The following is a 16,688-nucleotide window of genomic DNA, read 5'->3' as shown; positions in this document are numbered from 1 at the left end:
GTGATAAGTATTGGTAAGGTAAGAGTGACTGTGTGTGTTTATCTGTGTGTGTGTGTATGTCTATAAGAGAGAGAAAGTGAGTAATTTGTGGTTTTGGGGTAGTTAGTGGTAAAGGATACAAAGGGTAATGTTAGGATTTAGAGGTGGGCAGTGTTAATTGGCAGTAAGTTTTGGGATTAAGGGTGGACAGTGGTAGAGCGGTAAAGGTAATTTTAGGGTTTTGGGGTGGGTATTGGTATGGGTAGTTTTAGAGCTTAGAGGTGGGTAGGGTTAAAGAGTATTAAGGCTAATTTTACGATTTAGAGGTGGGTAATGGTAAAGCATGGTAAGATTGGGGTTTGGGGTGGGCACTGGTAAAGGTAATTTTAGAGTTTAGGGGTAGTTAGTGCTAAAGGTATTTTTAGGGTTTAAGGGATGGTAGTGGTAGACGGAGGTAATGGTAATTTTAGGGTTTGGGGTTGGTAATGATAAAGGAAAATCTGATAGGGACTTCTAGCTGCAGATTCTTTACTTTTGAATTGCCCCAGGCGTCAGGCTGGACCTGGAAGATTTTTGCATGAACAGTATCCCTGCATGTCGTGGAGTGGCTTTGTTCTGCTCGGTGTCCTTGGAGCCAGATGTGACATTGCGGTCACCATGTTTTAAAAAAAAATATTTGTCAGATTTTTTTTCAAGTGTGTCGAGGATGTCACTGCGCCATTTTGGTAACAGTCCTGCGCCTTGTGTTCCTCGAGCACGAACATAATGTGCAGTCATGCTCAGACTGTCAGGACATGCTGCCGAAGGCTTTGAGGGAGCGGTCCCTAAAGCTGCTTGCAGCCCGGCAGTCAGTGCCACTTAGTGTGACTCCTTGGCGGTCAGACCGTTTGAAGAGCCTCAAGTCCTCTCACTCAAAGTCCTCGGGACATTCGGGGAAGAGGCACACGAAGTGGTGGGGAAGAGGCACAAGAAGGAGATGCCAGTAGACTAGACACATATACTGGTTTGCTTTCTACCCCTACTGTGGCTACGGTGGAGGGAATATCATATTCTATGGTGGTGAAGAGGGCAGCAGAGGTCCTTCACCTCGAACTACTGTCTGTGGCGGTCAGGGCTAACCTCTTGACTGAAGTGCTTCAGCCTGGGGCTTTCTCATCCAAACCCCTTTTGTCCTTTAGCAAAGAACTTTCTGAAGTCCTGCTGGGAACATGCTCCAAGCCCATCACAGGGGCTCCTGTGGACAGTACAGTTGCCCGCCATCGCCCCACCCCAGGTGATCCTAATTTCCTAACCCAACACCCCACCCCTGAGAGCTTGGTGCTCCAAGCCTCGACTTCCCATGGTGCGTTCCCTGACACACCCTGAACAGAGAATCCAAAATGCTGTAAACCTTGCGAAAGAAAATGTTTTCTTCCAACAGTCAAACATTGCCGTCGGTGAACACCGTCAATCAATCAATCAATCAAATTTCTTAAGCGTGCTACTCACCGGGTAGGGTCTCAAGGCGCTGGGGGGTGTGGTGGGGTGGGGGGGTGTTACTGTTCAAAGAGCCATGTTTTGAGGCAGTTTCTGAAAGCTAGGAGGTCCTGGGTCTTGCGTAGGTTGGTGGGGAGGTAGTTCTAGCTTTTGGCGGCGAGGTGGGGGAAGGATCTGCTGCCAGAGGTGGTGCGTTGGATGCGGGGGAATGTTGCGAGTCGGCGGAGTGGAGCTGGCAGTTCGGGATGTGGAAGTTGATTCGTTCGTTGAGGTAGGCCGGTCCGGTGTCGTGGAGAGCTTTGTGAGCGTGGATTAGGATTTTGAAGAAGATCCTTTTGTTGATGGGCAGCCAGTGTAGGTATCTGAGGTGGGCGGAAATGTGCTCGTGGCGAGGGAGGTTGAGGATGAGACGTGCGCGGCGTTCTGGATGCGCTGGAGTTTTCTCTGAAGCTTAGCTGTGGTCCCTGCGTAGAGGGTGTTGCTGTAGTCCAGTCTGCTGCTGATGAGGGCATGGGTGACCGTTCTTCTGGTTTCCATTGAAATCCAATTGAAGGTGTTGCGTAGCATGCGGAAGGTGTTGAAGCAGGAGGATGATATGGCGTTGATTTGCTGAGTCATGGAGAGAGACGAGTCTAGTATGAAGCTGAGATTGCGTGCGTGGGTGGTGGGTGTCAGGGTGGTCCTAGGGTGGCAGACCACCATGAGTCGTTCCATGCTGTCTTGTTGGGTCCGAAGATGATGATCTCGGTTTTTCCTGAGTTCAGTTTGAGGTGGCTTGCTGTCATCCAGCTAGCGATGGCGAGGAGTCCAGCGTGGAGGTTGTTCTTGGTGGTAGATGGGTTCCTCGTGAGGGAGAGGATGAGCTGGGTGTTGTCAGCATATGAAATGATGTTAAGACCATGGGGGCGGACCATGCTGGCGAGCGGAGCCATGTAGATATTGAAGAGGGTGGGGCTGAGTGAGGATCCTTGGGGGGACTCCACATATGATCTTGGTGGCTTTAGACCAGAATGGAGGGAGGCAAACTCTTTGGGTTCTTTCGGAGAGGAAGGAGGTGAGCCAGTCCAGGGCTTTGTGGCGAATTCCGGCGTCGAAGAGGTGTGTGCGAAGGGTTTGGTGGCATACAGTGTTGAATGCTGCGGAGAGGTCTAGAAGGATTATGGCAACGGTTTCACCCTTGTCCAGTCTGGTCCTGATGTCAGTGCAGGCGATGAGGGCGGTCTCGGTGCTGTGGTTATTGCGGAATCCATACTGGGAGACGTTGAGTATGTTGTTGTCCTCCAGGAAGCGGGACAGTTGTTTGTTTACTATCTTCTCTATGACCCTCACGGGGAAGGGGAGTAGAGAGATTGAAACTGTAGTTTGTGAGGTCTTCGGCATCTGCTTTGGGTTTTTGGGCTGCTATTTACACATGTTGTGGGACCTGGTTGCGCAGGTGCTGCCACAGGTTCCTGAGAAGACCCGGGCCTTTCTCTCCCAAGAGGTAAAAAAACAGGAAAGATGCAGCCAAGTTCACCATCAGGTGTGGATTGGACACAACCGCCTCACTGGGCAGAGCGGTTTCGCCAGCGTTGTCTTTTAGACGACATACAAGTTGAGAACATCTGGCTATTTAAGGGATGTCCAGGCCAACACTGTGGAAATGCCCTTCGATATTACTTGCCTCATCAGAGAGAAGGCAGATTCAGCGCTGGAGTGTTTTAAGGACTCTCGGGCTACTGTCAAGTACTTGGGCCTCTCAATGAGCCGGTGTCCCCAATCTGCCTTTCACCTCTTTTGTGGCTACGGAAGGCTTGTCATTGCACCAGCCATATCCCAGTCACCGTCAGGAACAAGCTTCCCAAACTTTGCGTGGACGTGGACACAGTGCATTCTGACCCCATGGGTCAGGTAGCCAGAGGTTGTCCACCACCAACCTCCTGGCTCCTGCAGCTTCCAAGCCCTCCTAGTCTCCTAATCAAGGATTATGGCTGTTCAGCTGGAGGGAGAATTCATCATCTCCCCCAGGAGCAGTCCATCATATCGGACAGGTGGGTCCTGCAGGTCATTCGGTAAGGCTACTCTCTCCCCTTCCAGTCTTCCCTTTCCTCCATACCTCCAACACAAGATCAGCTGAAGGAGGGTCATCTATCATTGTTCCGCGAGGAAGTTACAGCTCTTTTAGCAAAAAGTCATAGAAAGGGTCCTGTATCCGAAGTAGGCAGTGGTTGCAATTCCTGCTACTTTGATAGCCAAAAGAACAAAGGTATTCGACCTATCCTAGACCTCAGAATGGTCAATCTCTTCCTCAAAACTGAGAAATTCAAGATGCTCACTTTTGCTCAGATCTTGTCTGCCCTAGGCCAAGGTGACTGGATGGCAGCGTCTGACTTGCTGGATGTGAAATTCCACATCCCCATTCTTCCTGCCCACAGACGTTACCTACGGTTAAGGTAGGCCATGAGCACTTTTAGTTCACTGTGCTTTCCTTAGGCCTTACCATCGCCCCTCAGATTTTGGCGGTAGTCACAGTTTATCTGCAGAGGTTAGGGGGTTCAGTCTTACCCTATCTCGACAACTGGCTGTTGAAGGCAAGCTCATCCCAGGCTGTTCACCAAGGTGATGGCAGTGTTTTGCAGAGATTAGGTGTTTAGTCTTTGCCCATCAAAAATGACGGGCCCACGTAATTCTTGTGACTCCAGACTGGGCAAGTAGAGTCTATTCTAGTATCCAGATTTTCTGAAAATGAACATCAATCCACCAAGCAGGTTACCCCTTCAGGAGGAAGAAGCAGGGGAAGATTCTCCAACCAAACCCGTCAACTCTACGCCTTCTTGCAGGGAGATTGAGTGACAATAGTTGACAGCCTTCGTCCTTCCTCCTGAGGTCTATAACTTTATTCTGGTAGTCAGACGTCCCTCCACCAAGACAGTGTATGCCTGCTGATGGCAAAAATGTGTATTATATTGTACAGAAAAGTCTATTAACCCTCTTTCTGATATTCTTCTCTTTATCCTTACTCTTGCGCAGCAGGGCTCTGCTGTGGACACTCATAAGGGCTATCTTTCTGCTGTCCGCCTTCCTGCAGCTGCCTGACCATCCCTCTTTTTTTAAGTCCCCTATTGTAAGTAGGTTTTTAAAAGGGCTTGTAGATATGTTTCCCCCATCACCCTTTTTAATGCCTCTGTGGGACCTCAATTTAGTTCTCACCTACCTAATGTGTGCTCCAATTATCCCCTTCAGCTGCTTACCATCACACAGCCTATTTATTGGTAATAACATCTGCCAGGTAGGTGAGTGAGCTCCAGGCTTTGTCATCCAAGCCTCCCTATCTGTTTTTCCAGATAAGGTGGTGCTTCCTGATGAAAGTGGTGACCCCATTTCATTTGGGACAGTCTGTTATCCTGGCCACCTTTTAACCTTCTCTACACCCCTCTAAAGAGGAGGAGTTGTAGGAAGCTGGCCTGCTGTGTAGTGGTCACCTATGATGGTAACACCTTATACCAGGTCCAGGCATCCCCTGTTAGTGAATGAAGACATTGTCTAGGAAGCCAGGGCCCTCTAGAGGTAGCTGTGCATGAGCAGCCAAGAATTATCTAGGAGACATGCATAGCTCATTCAATACCATAATAGTCACACAGTAACTTATCGCACCTGAAAGGAACCACTCAGTGTTACAAAAATAAAGGTACTTTATTACAGTATCACTACACTTGATTACTTATAGGCAGTCCCACACTACACTTAATTACTTATAGGCAGTCCCCCCAACTGAAGGTAAGTACACACTACAGATATTCACAATGATAACTATGAATTAGCATAGGAAACAACAGGCATTGGCAAGAATTGTAGAAAAATAGCTAGGGCCCTAGGGGATGACCAAACCATATACTAAAATAGTAGAATACAATGTGAAGTCCCTCACCGAGAGGTATGGAGTAGTTGGAGGGGGGCTGGGAGAACTCGGGACACCAAGAGGTAAGTGACCCCCTGCAAGTACCTGTTTTTTCCAAGAACTGACAAGAGGACTTAGAAAATGGATTGTGCAAGAACAGTACCAGAGGAACCCAAAGGTGGATTCTGAAGAGGAGGACCTGCTAAAGAAGGGGACAGAGTCCAGTTCACAATGGAGTGTCCAGTCGGGACAGGAGCCACTACCCACCTCTATGGATGACGATCCGGGTCGACGAGGGAAGAAGAAAATGAGCTGTGGAGCCCAAGCACTGCAGAGAAGCCCTTGGAGCAGTGCAGATGATGTCCCACATTAGTTGCCGGGTTGCAGATGGTCATTGGTTAGGAGAACCACTAACAAGCCTTGGCAAATGCAAGAGTAATGAAAGAAGAGTTGCATGGCTGAAGAGGACCAGCACGGTCCAGAGGACTCGATCCTTGGAGGGGAGTCTTGGCTGACCCTCAGCAGTTGGGAGAGCCAGCAGAAGCAGTTGCAGCCCCCACAGGCAACCACTGGTAGCAGGCACAGTACGTTGCAGAGAGGCCCAGTCAGCACATTTAGAAAGGAGTCCCACGTTGCTGGAGCAGCAGAGGAGAGACTGTCCTTGCAAGGGTGAATGGCTGGGGTCAGGGCTACTCAGAACCTGAAGATCCCTTGGAGCAGGAGACAACAAGCCCTGTTTGCTGCAAGAGTCATGGTGCACAGGGGTACTGTCCTGCAAAAATAGGCAAGGGCTCACCGTCTCCCAAAATGGACAGAGGGCAGAGAGGGCCTTGGGAACCACTCCAGATTACCACCTGTGTTGCAGGATCCACATAGTTCCAGAGGAGAGCAGATCCACGCAGCCAGACATCATTTGCTATAGGTGCCTACAGATTCAGGGGAGTGACTCTTTCACTCCAAAGGAGATTCCTTCTTCCTTCTTGGTGCAGCTGACGTCTTGCTGACCCCAGAGGATGTACAGCTGCGGAAATTTTGCAGTTGCTGGAAGGAGTCGGAGAAACAATATTGCAAGGTGAGATCACCTCAGGAGTTTGTGTCTTATCATTTCCTGAAGTGTCCAGTTGCAGTTTCGGTGGCCAGGAGCAGAAGTAGACAATGCAGAGGAGTCCTGGTGGAATCTTGCATGCCGAATCCGGGAACCCACCTGCAAGGGTGTCCCTAAGTAGCCTTGAAAGGGAGTTTGGTCACCATGCACAGTGACCACCTTTCAGAGGGGATCACTAACATCACCTGCCTGATCTGGCCACTCGGATGCTTCCAGGGGGCTCTGCATATCTTGTTTCCAAGATGGCAAAATCAAGTACCACTTAGCGGCGCTCTGGGCACCACCCCAGTGGTGGTGATGGACAGGGGAATGGTCACTCCCCTTTCCTTTGTCTAGTTTTGTGCCAGAGCAGGGCCATGTGGTCCCTGGGCTGGTGCAAACCGGTTTATTCATGGAGGGCACCAAATGTGCCCTTCAAAGCAAACCCAGTGGCCTGGGGTGGCTACCACTTCCCAGCCTTGTAACACCTGTTGCCAATGGAAGAGGGTGTTGCCTCCCTCTCCCACAGGAAATCCTTTGTTCTGCCTGAGCTGGGCCAGCAGCAGGAGGGCAGAAATCTGTCTGAGGTGTGGCAGCAGTATCGGCTACCTGTAAACCCTGTAAGACTGGTAGAAGCAATACTGGAACCCCCAGAGTGCATGGAATCATACAACCAATACTGGCATTAGCATTGGGGTATGAATCCGACATAATTGATACCAAATATACCCAAGTTTGTATTTACTATTATGTAGCTGAACACAGATAGTGACCTGTGTTGCCAGTACACAGGTAAAATGGCTTCCCCGCACTTACGAAGTCCAGTGTATTGGAACTGGAGTTAATAGGGGCATCTCTGCTCGTGCAGGGGTGCCCTCACACACAGGGACCTGCACCCTGCCCTCTGGACTAGGAAGGCCTGCCATAGAGGTGACTTACAGTGACCTGGTGTAGTGACCTGTGGTGAAGGGATGCATGCACTTTTTCACGCAGGCTGCAATGGCGGGCCTGCAGACACATTTTGCATGGGCTCCCATGACTGGCATAGTACATGCTGCAACCTATGGGGGGGGACAACCTGGTGTCCCAATGCCCTGGGTACCTACGTACCATATACTAGGGACTTATAAGGGGACACCAGTATGCCAATTGTGGAGTGTACAAAGGTCCAAGGTAACCAAATTTGGAAGGAGCGAACTCAATCACTGGGGTCCTGGGTAGCAGGATCCCAGTGAAAACAGTCAAAGCACACTGATAGCAGGCAAAAAATGGGGGTAATCATGCCAAGAAGAGGATACTTTCATTCAGGAGTGACTACACCGCCTGGACCCAAAAAGAATGTTTTGGTTCTGCCTTTCCCTACCAAAGAGCACCAGGTGGACAACCAACTCTGTGGGGTATGTTGAAGCAAAGAAAGGTCGGGCAGTACAGAAATGAACTCTTTTGCACTGTGTTGTTCTCTGTATAAAAATCTGCTACACCCTAGCTATAAAGCAGGCTCCTTTGGACTTGCGGACCCATTCCACCAGAGGAAAAGCTGCGACCGTGGTAATGCCTCTTGGAGTCCGAGTCCTGGGCAACTTCCAGGCAGAAATGTGGGCGTCTCTGCACACATTTGCCAAACACTACTTCCTGGACATTCGGGCCCATAGGGATTGGCATTTTGCTTGTTCGGTCCTGCAGGATGTATTAGTCTAATTAATTTGTCCCCAGCCCACCGCCTGGATGGTATTGCTTGGGTATCTATTCAAAGGTAAGGGATCTGCAGCTAGAAGTCTATATCAGATGAACAAGTTACTTACCTTAGGTAAATGCATTATCTGGTAGAGTCTATATCTAGCTGCAGTTTCCTTACACCCACTCATGCCTCCCTGCTCTGCGGACATATTTTCTAGGGTTGGTCCCTTCCAGGGCCCTAGTTTGGACACACCTTTTTCAGTTCACTTCGTGGCTATGCACTCCTAGCGTAAAAAGTTGTAAAAAGTAACTGACGTCTGCATGCCTGGGTGGTTGCCTAAATAGGTGACTGCGACATCACATCTGGCTCCAACAATGCATGTAACTGAACAAAGCCACCAGGGGGAAGTTTAAAGATAAGTACTCTGCAGCTAGATATAGTCTCTACCAGATAGTGCAGTACCAAAGATAAGTAACTTGTTTGTTAGGAGTAAATTAACATAAACGTGTCGGGGTTTCCTCCCCGAAAAAAAAAATAAGCTTTGTTTACCTTATTCTTCTTTACCATATGGGATTGTCATGCATTGTATTGTCATACAAGTATTCTAAAATTGTATTCTGGACTTGATGCTTAGACTTGAAGTATAAGTGAGACCTGTTGTGGTAGACTGTCTCTCATTAAAACTTAGATTCTTGTTGATGCAGAACGTTAATGACTTTGCACTGTTGGCAAGTTGGATGGTGAATCTGTGAGGTTTGTTGCATGAAACCATTCTTGTTTCTGAGTTTATTGATCCTTGTTAATAGTCAAGCTACACTCTGCTTTCAGGTTTTTGAGCTTCTTGTTGTCTTTCAACTTGTTTTAGATAGTGGAGAAAAAGAGTTATTTGGTCGTTGATATTCCTTCTGTCATTTGCACAGCGGTGAATCTTGATGCCCGCCCTAGCTAGGTGTATGACCAGTTTAGAGAGGTTATAAAATCAGCATATTGAAATTAGTCTCTAGATTATACTTTTGATAAATTATATTTTACAAGTTCATTAATTGTGTCTGATGTTTAAACATGGACTGCAGATTTGCGCAATTAGTAGGCATAAATGCAAGGTTGAAATATTGATTAGTATTATAATGATCATCTCTCAAAGTGTGTCTTCATTTCAGGAGCCAGGAGAAACATCACTTCATTTTGCAATCCGTACTGCTGACCAGACTTCTCTACACATGGTTGACTTTTTAGTACAAAACTGGTATGTGATATTCTAGCTTTTTGTGTGCGTATTGTATATGTACATATACATGTTTGTACGTTCTTTCTCAGCTTAAAAACACAGGCTTTCATATTCTCTTATAAATCACTGCTTTTGTTTCCTTTTTGAAGTGCTCTTCTGCTTATTTTGAGTATTTAATAGAATCTTCCCTGGAAGTTACAACATGGAGGATTTTAAATGCTTTTTGTTTAGTCCAGTGCATTAAGATTTAAGTACATTGAATGTGAAATAACTGCTGAAGTATTTTTTTTTAATCAACATTTATTTATTAAGGATTTGGAAGGGACACAGACAAATTAAAATGCTCAGTTATCAATAATAGCATAGTCTATAGTGTTTAGTGATGTAAAACTAAAAAGTTGTTACTGCAGTAAGTTCCACCACACACTTTGCAAAAGGCTTTTAAGTTTGTATCTCCAGTGTATGGTATGGCCCGATGAGGGACTGGACCACCTGATGTGCCTCCAGAAGTGTGTCTTATAAATGGTGTGCATGGAAACTCCCCCCATTTTGTAAAATGATGATAATGCCAGATAGGGGGTACCACTCTGATGAAACCTGAATGGATTGATTAACTTACCCTTGTGTTTACCAGAAATTTCACAACAGATATTGATATATTTCTCTCCATGACCGACTTATCTCAACATAGAACATAGATTACAATATCCCAGTAGCTGGAGGAGGTCTCCGTTTTTAAATAACTGTCTCTAAATCAGGATGTTAAGGAGGAAAAAACTGAGAGAGAATAGACTGTGATTGGCTGTGTCAGTATGTGAATTGGCGACATTAGTCACAGAATCTCCTATTGATGAAATGTTTTCTTTGCAGAAGTTACCCCAAACCATTAATAATACCTATGCTGAGTAGTCAGCCTTGTCCCAGACAACCTCTAAGCATTGAGAGCAATATCGGCAGTGGTGCCTATACATCTTCAGAGAAGCATACAAGAAACTCAGCCAGTACTTCATGGACTATGTCAATTCTTTTTTACATTGTTTGTGTTGCAGCATTCGTGTCATCTTTAAGTAGTTCTGCAATTTCGACAGGAATTTAGCTATTTCTATGGCTGCCTATCATCATATTACTGGCAAGTGACATTGCAAGCACTTAAAGCCAGGCTCCCTAAAACAAATTCCTTTCTGTTTACAAAATGTTACCTGAGTCCAAGAGGGGTGAAACCATGATGGACTCTGACTCTGGACAGCTGGGGAAAATTCCTGGCACCTGAGGTCCACTCCCACTTGGGTTGTTGACAGCAGATGCAGTGTTGACGTCAGGTGTCATGTCTTTGCAGTTCCAGAGGCTGTAGAGTAATTTCCCAGAGTTTGTTGGAGACCAGGTCCGCTGCTTACGGGACACTTGAGTCTTTTTCAAAAGCAGGCAGTCCTCTCAGGTTTCTGGAAATTCAGCTGCAGGATGAGGCATCTTCTGGTGCAGTCTGTTGAGGAGTAAAGACAGGCCGGAGGGGTTGGTACCAGGTCAGTTGCTTCTTCTCCTCTTCTGCGGATGTGTCTCTTCTTTGTACTTTTCTTCTTAGGTTGAGAGAAGCTGAGTTCTGGTGTTCAGGGGTGCCACCTGAATACTCAGTTTTGGGGCATTAAAGGGAGTGCCAGGTGGCAGCCAGAGGGTTTCCCACTTTTAGTCTGACTACATCCTTCCTATAACCACTTGGAAAGTGGCTATAACCCTGACCCTGCTGGTATACTTCCTTCCAAACCAAGAGGAAGGAATTTAAAAAGTGCTGTTCACTTCCGCTCGTCCACCTTAGGGGTGGGATTGGCATGAAGTGTCACACCTGCTAATCTGCCAAATAGTGAGGTCAGGACAGGGGGTTGGTCATCTCAGCCATTTGGAGAGCCCTGGATCACATCACAATGCCAACTAGGCCTTCCCGGCCTGGAATGTCCATCCTGCCTGGAGGAGGTGTCAACACCTCTGCCCAGTGCAGGCTTTTGTCTCTGGACTCAGAGAGCACTGGCTCTCACCTTAGGTGGCCAGAAACTGGTCAGGAACAGTTATTTAACGCACTAGTGGTTGGTAATTTTTCATGAGGCACTTCAAAGGTGCCCTCTGTGTGAATGTATTGGTAAATCCAACACTAGCATCAGTGTGGGTGTACCAATACGAGATGGTTGATACCAAACATCCCTTTCTTAGGTGAAGTCATCATGTAGCAGGGGAACTAGTAGTGACCAGTGTACAGCACATTTATTTAAAATGGCTTCCCTGGTCACTTAATATGTCTGAGAATCGACAAAGACATAGCAGGGGCATATCTGCCTGTGCAGCTATGCCTTCACATGTAATATAATGCCCCTGCCTTAGGGCCGTAAGCCCTGCTAGAGTGATGACACTTGTATTACATGCACAGTTTAGGGGCCATGGCACACAGGGTGTGTGACATGTTGTGTTTTCACTTTGGTCTGTACCAAGACACTCAGCCTTCAATGGAAGCCTGTCATATGCTAGGTGAGGGGTCCCTTGGGCTGGCATAATTCATGCTGAACCCCTTATGGAACCTACTTTGTACCCCAGGCCCTAGGTTCCAGAGGTTCCATTTACTAGGGACTTAGAGAGGGTGCTAAAGATTCTGCCAATTGGGGAAATGGCTGTGCTTTTTTGGGGAACTAGATTGGGCAATAGGGCCCTAGTTAGCAGGAGCCCAGTTCACTTTTAGACAAAATTAAATCAGATACGAGGCAAAAAGTGGGGACTAAACATGCCAAAAAGGGATGAAAACCCCCGTCTCTTACCAAACGAAAGAGGATGGTACTCACCTTTCCCAATAGAGGCTTTATCTTCTAAGTGGAAGAACCTGGAAAGGCCATCTGCATTGGCATGGTCAGTCCCAAGTCTGTGTTCCACTGAAAAGTCTATGCCCTGTAGGGAGATGGACCACCTTAACTGTTTGGGGTGTTCACCTTTCATCTGAATTAACCATCTGAGAGGCCTGTGGTCAGTTTGAACAAGGAAGTTTGAGACACACAAGTATAGTCTCAATTTCTTCTGGGACCAGACCACAGCAAACGCCTCCCTCTCAGTGGCACTCCAGTGATGTTCTTTGGAGAGTAACCTCCTGCTAATGAAAGCAACAAGTTGGTCATGGCCATCATCATTGATTTGGGACATGAGTGCTCCTATCCCATGTTCAGCGGCATCTGTCTGTACAATGAAATGCTTAAAGTAGTGTTGAAGGCCTTTTGACAACTAACAGTCCAGTTTACTTTCTTGGGCATCTTTTTAGAGGTCAGTTCTGTCGGGTGGGGGTCACAATGGATCCATACCCCTTCACAAACTTTCTGTAATAACCAGTCAAGCCAGGGAGTGCCCTGACTTGAGTGTGTGTTTTTGGAGCTTCCCAGTTCAGAATTGTCTGTATCTTGGGCTGTAACCTGGCCTCCACCTACAAGGTGTCCCAAGCACATAACAGTGCCCTACTCTAGCTGGTATTTGGATGCTTTGTTAGTGAGACATGCATATTGCAGAGCCTGCAAAACCTTCCGCAGGTGGACCTGGGAATCCTGCTGGGAAGAGCTAAAGAAAGCAATATCATCAAGATGTGCTGCCCTGAAGGGCTATAGGCCAGCAAGAACTTGATTCACCAACCGTTGGAAGGTGGCAGGGGCATTCTTTAAGCCAAAGGGCATAACAGTGAACTGATAATGCCCAACAGTTGTAGAGGAAGCAGTCTTTTCTTTTGCTTCTAGTGCCATGTGAATTTGCCAGTATCCTGCAGTTAAGTCAAAGGTACTGAGAAACTTTGCTGTACCTAATTTGTCTATCAGCTCATCAGCCCTTGGAATAGGGTGAGCATCTGTCTTGGCGACAGAGTTGAGACCTCTGCAGTCCATACAGAACCTAATTTCTTTCTTGTCACCTTGGGGATGAGGTTTGGAAACTAAGACTACTGGGCTAGCCCAGGGACTGTCAGAGGATTCAAGAACCTCTAAATCCAGCATCTTGTTGACTTCAACTTTGATGCTCTCCTTAACTTGATCAGATTGCCAATAGATATTGGATTTGACAGGCAAGCTGTCTCCTTTGTCCATCATGATTACACAGGTGTGTCTGTCCAGAGGTCAAGGAGAAGAGTTCTGCATACTGCTGCAAGAGTTGCCTGCTGTTCGGCAGTGAGAGTGTCTGAGTAGACAGCTCCATCCACTGACCCTTCTTTAGGGTTGTGAGAGAGGAGGTCAGGGAGAGGTTCACTCCCTGGGCCCTGTTCCCTCATCAGTAACCATGAGCATGGATACATTAGCCCTTTCACAGAAAAGCTTGAGGCGGTTCACATGGATCACCCTTTTAGGTGTCCTGCTAGTGTCCAAGTCTACCAGGTAGGTGACCTCACTTTTCTTCTCTAGGGTAGGGTAAGGGCCACTCCACTTGTCCTGAGGTGCATTTGGAGCCAGAGGCTCCAAAACCCATACCTTCTGCCCTGGTTTAAACTCCACCAGTGCAGCCTTTCGGTCATGCCTCTGCTTCTGGAGCTGTTGGCTGGCCTCAATTTTTTTGGATGCTTTTTCTATGTACTCTGCCATCCTTGAGTAGAGGCCAAGCACATAGTCCACCACATCTTGCATAGGCTCATGGAGAGGTCTCTTCCCAACCCTCCTTCACAAGTGCAAATGGTCCCCTAACAGGGTGGCCAAATAGAGTTTCAAAGAGGGGAAAACCCTACTCCCTTCTGAAGCACCTCTCTGTAGATGAAAAGTGAGCATGGCAGAAGGGCATCCCATCACCTTTTGCGTTTTTCAGGGAGCTCCATGATCATACCCTTCGATGCCCTATTGAACCTTTCAACAAGTCCATTGGTTTGTGGATGGTATGGTGTGGTGAATTGGTAAGTCTCCCCACACTCCTAATGCTTGTGTTTTAGGTTTGCTGACACAAAGTTGCCACCTCTGTCATAAACCTCCAGGGTGATTGCTTCGGGATATCTGGTAGCATGCTCCCTTTCTATCAGGATGTATTGGTTTCCTGATGCCGTGGGTGGTTCATGTGGACCCACTATGTCCACACCAACCCTGTCAAAGGAAACCACTACCACTGGAAGTGGAATGAGGAGGCCTTTGGGTGGCCACCTGCCTTACCACTGGTTAGGCAGGTGACACAGGAGCTGCAAAGCTCTTTAACCTTTTGAGAAATGTTGGGCCAGTAGAAATGACTGAGTAGCCTATTCCATGTCTTGGTTTGACTCAGATGCCCAGCTAGGGGGATGTCATGGGCTAGAGGGAGGATTAACTCCCTACACTGCTCAGGCACTACCACTCTCCTGGTTGCACCAGGTTTGGGGTCTATGGCCTCAGTGTACAGTAGTCCCTCCTCCTGGAAGACCCTATGGAAGCGACTGGCATCTTTTTTTATGTGCAGCTGCTCACTGCCTCAGGTCTTCGAGAGTGGGACAGGTCTTCTGTCCCTGGCACATCTGGTCCCTTGAAGGTCCCCCTGGGCCCAAGAACTCCACCTGATAAGGATCAAGCTCCATGGACTCAGTTCCCTCAAAGGATGTTAAAAGTTCTTCCTGGGAAGAGTAGTCTTGTGCTTGTTGCCGTCCAGAAGCTGGTCCCCCAGTTTTTTTGCCCCTTCTCTTGGAAGGTTGTGCCATTATTCCAGGCTCCAACACTTTTTTCACTCTGTGCTCTAGTCTTCACACACACCATCTCAGGGATTCCCAGCATAGTTGCATGGGTTTTGAGTTCTACCTCAGCCCAAGCTGAGGACTCCAGGGCATTCAACTAGGATTGCAGAAGAGACCACTACCTGTTTCAGGCCAGTAACCTCCCCCCCCCATTCTAAGGTGACCATAGCCATGGGATGGACCTTAGTTACATTGTCAGCATTGGTGACTGGATACTTTTGTCCAGCTGGATACTGTCCTGGGGAAACCAGTTTTTCTGTCACCATGGTGACACTGGCACCTGTATCCCTCAGGGCTTCTACCTTAGTCCCATTAATCAAGGGATGCTGTCTGTATTTGTTCATGTTAGGGGTCCAGACAGCAAAAGTGGCAACATCTACCCCACCCTCAGAAACTAAAGTAGCTTGAGGGTGAACCCTGATTTGCTCTGTCCACACTGTTGATCCCACGTGGATACTGGTTATACCAGTACTAGCTGCAGTGCTAGCTGATGAAGTACTAGGGGGGATTCTTTTAGGGGCAGGCTATGTCTCCTGTTTGGTGTCCATTCTGCTTAAAGTTGAGACACCAGGACTTTTGGGATCAAAGTTTTTACCCTTGTGCCCGTGTGAATATTGTGAAGAGGCTCCAGTCCGACCCTCCCGCTTAGGTTTTTGGGGGACTTTAGAGGACTCTTTACTTCTATCCTTGGGTGTCTCACCACCCTTCCCTTGGAGAGGCTTTGTAACCACTTTCTTCTGGTCACCCCAGTGGACGTTTTGGTCACCTGAGTCTTGACCAAATGGCCTGCTTTCTTTCCCAATTGTTGGGGGGAAATTGGACCTAGATCTACCAGATATTGATGCAACTTGTCATTGAAGCAGTTACTTGAAAGTTGTTCTTTCATAAACAAATTATAAAGCCCATCATAGTCATGCACTCCACTGCCAGTTATCCAACCATTTAGTGTTTTCACTGAGTAGTCTACAAAATCAACCCAGGACTGGCTAGAAGTTTTGTGAGCCCCCCTTGATGCTAATTCTTTACTCCTCATTGGTGAATCCAAAGCCCTCAATCAGGGTAGCCTTCAAGTGGTCATAGGATACAGCATCTGTACCTGTGAGTGTGAGGAACACATCCTTCATTTATAGTGAACAGTTCCCAAAAGAGAGCTCCCAATGGAGACTTTTTCAATTTTCTGGTTCCACAGGCCCTTTGAACTACTTGGTGATGTCATCACCTTCTTCATACTTGGGGACAATCCCTTTGGGGATTTTAAAGGTGTCAGAGTGCTCTCTATCCCTAAGAATTACATTGCTGTCCACCATTAATGGGTGCTAAGCCCATTTATGATCTCTACCTTTCTTTAGCCAGTAGCTTTCTCTCCAGATCTAATCTTTTGGCCATCCTTGCTAAAAAGAGGTCCTCTTCATTGAGGCTGCCCTCAATGTTCCCAGAGCAACTGGACTCCCCTGTGGAGGACCCAGACCCTGTGAGCACTATCCTTGGAGTCGGCATTTAGACCCTGTCTTCCCTAGTTAGGTTAGGAGGGTGGTGTTCATCCTCCTGATCCCTAACTTCTTTCCCATCTGAGGGTAGATCTTCCTCGGTAGTGTGTTCCTTTGCATACTCTGCCAAGTGCTCCTGGAGCTTAACTTTGGAAGGGTTGGAACCAATTTTGATTTGTTTCAGTCTGCAGAGGGACCT

At 47.5% G+C, this 16,688-nt stretch overlaps 1 protein-coding gene across 6 annotated transcripts in view; it reads left to right on the top strand.

Moving 5' to 3' along the window:
- Positions 1-16,688, top strand: part of ASAP1 (ArfGAP with SH3 domain, ankyrin repeat and PH domain 1) — a 1,537,410-nt gene that overhangs the window by 1,127,958 nt on the left and 392,764 nt on the right. For all 6 annotated transcript variants that reach the window (XM_069220757.1, XM_069220758.1, XM_069220756.1 and 3 more), the window contains one exon: positions 9,255-9,340. In XM_069220757.1, coding sequence (XP_069076858.1) covers positions 9,255-9,340 — 86 coding nt within the window. The remainder of the gene's footprint in view (positions 1-9,254; positions 9,341-16,688) is intronic.

Source organism: Pleurodeles waltl, chromosome 2_2 (genome assembly GCF_031143425.1).
Source record: "Pleurodeles waltl isolate 20211129_DDA chromosome 2_2, aPleWal1.hap1.20221129, whole genome shotgun sequence".
Lineage (NCBI taxonomy): Eukaryota > Metazoa > Chordata > Amphibia > Caudata > Salamandridae > Pleurodeles > Pleurodeles waltl.
Note: the sequence above shows the minus strand (reverse complement) of the source record. Positions and strands in the feature narration are given on the sequence as shown.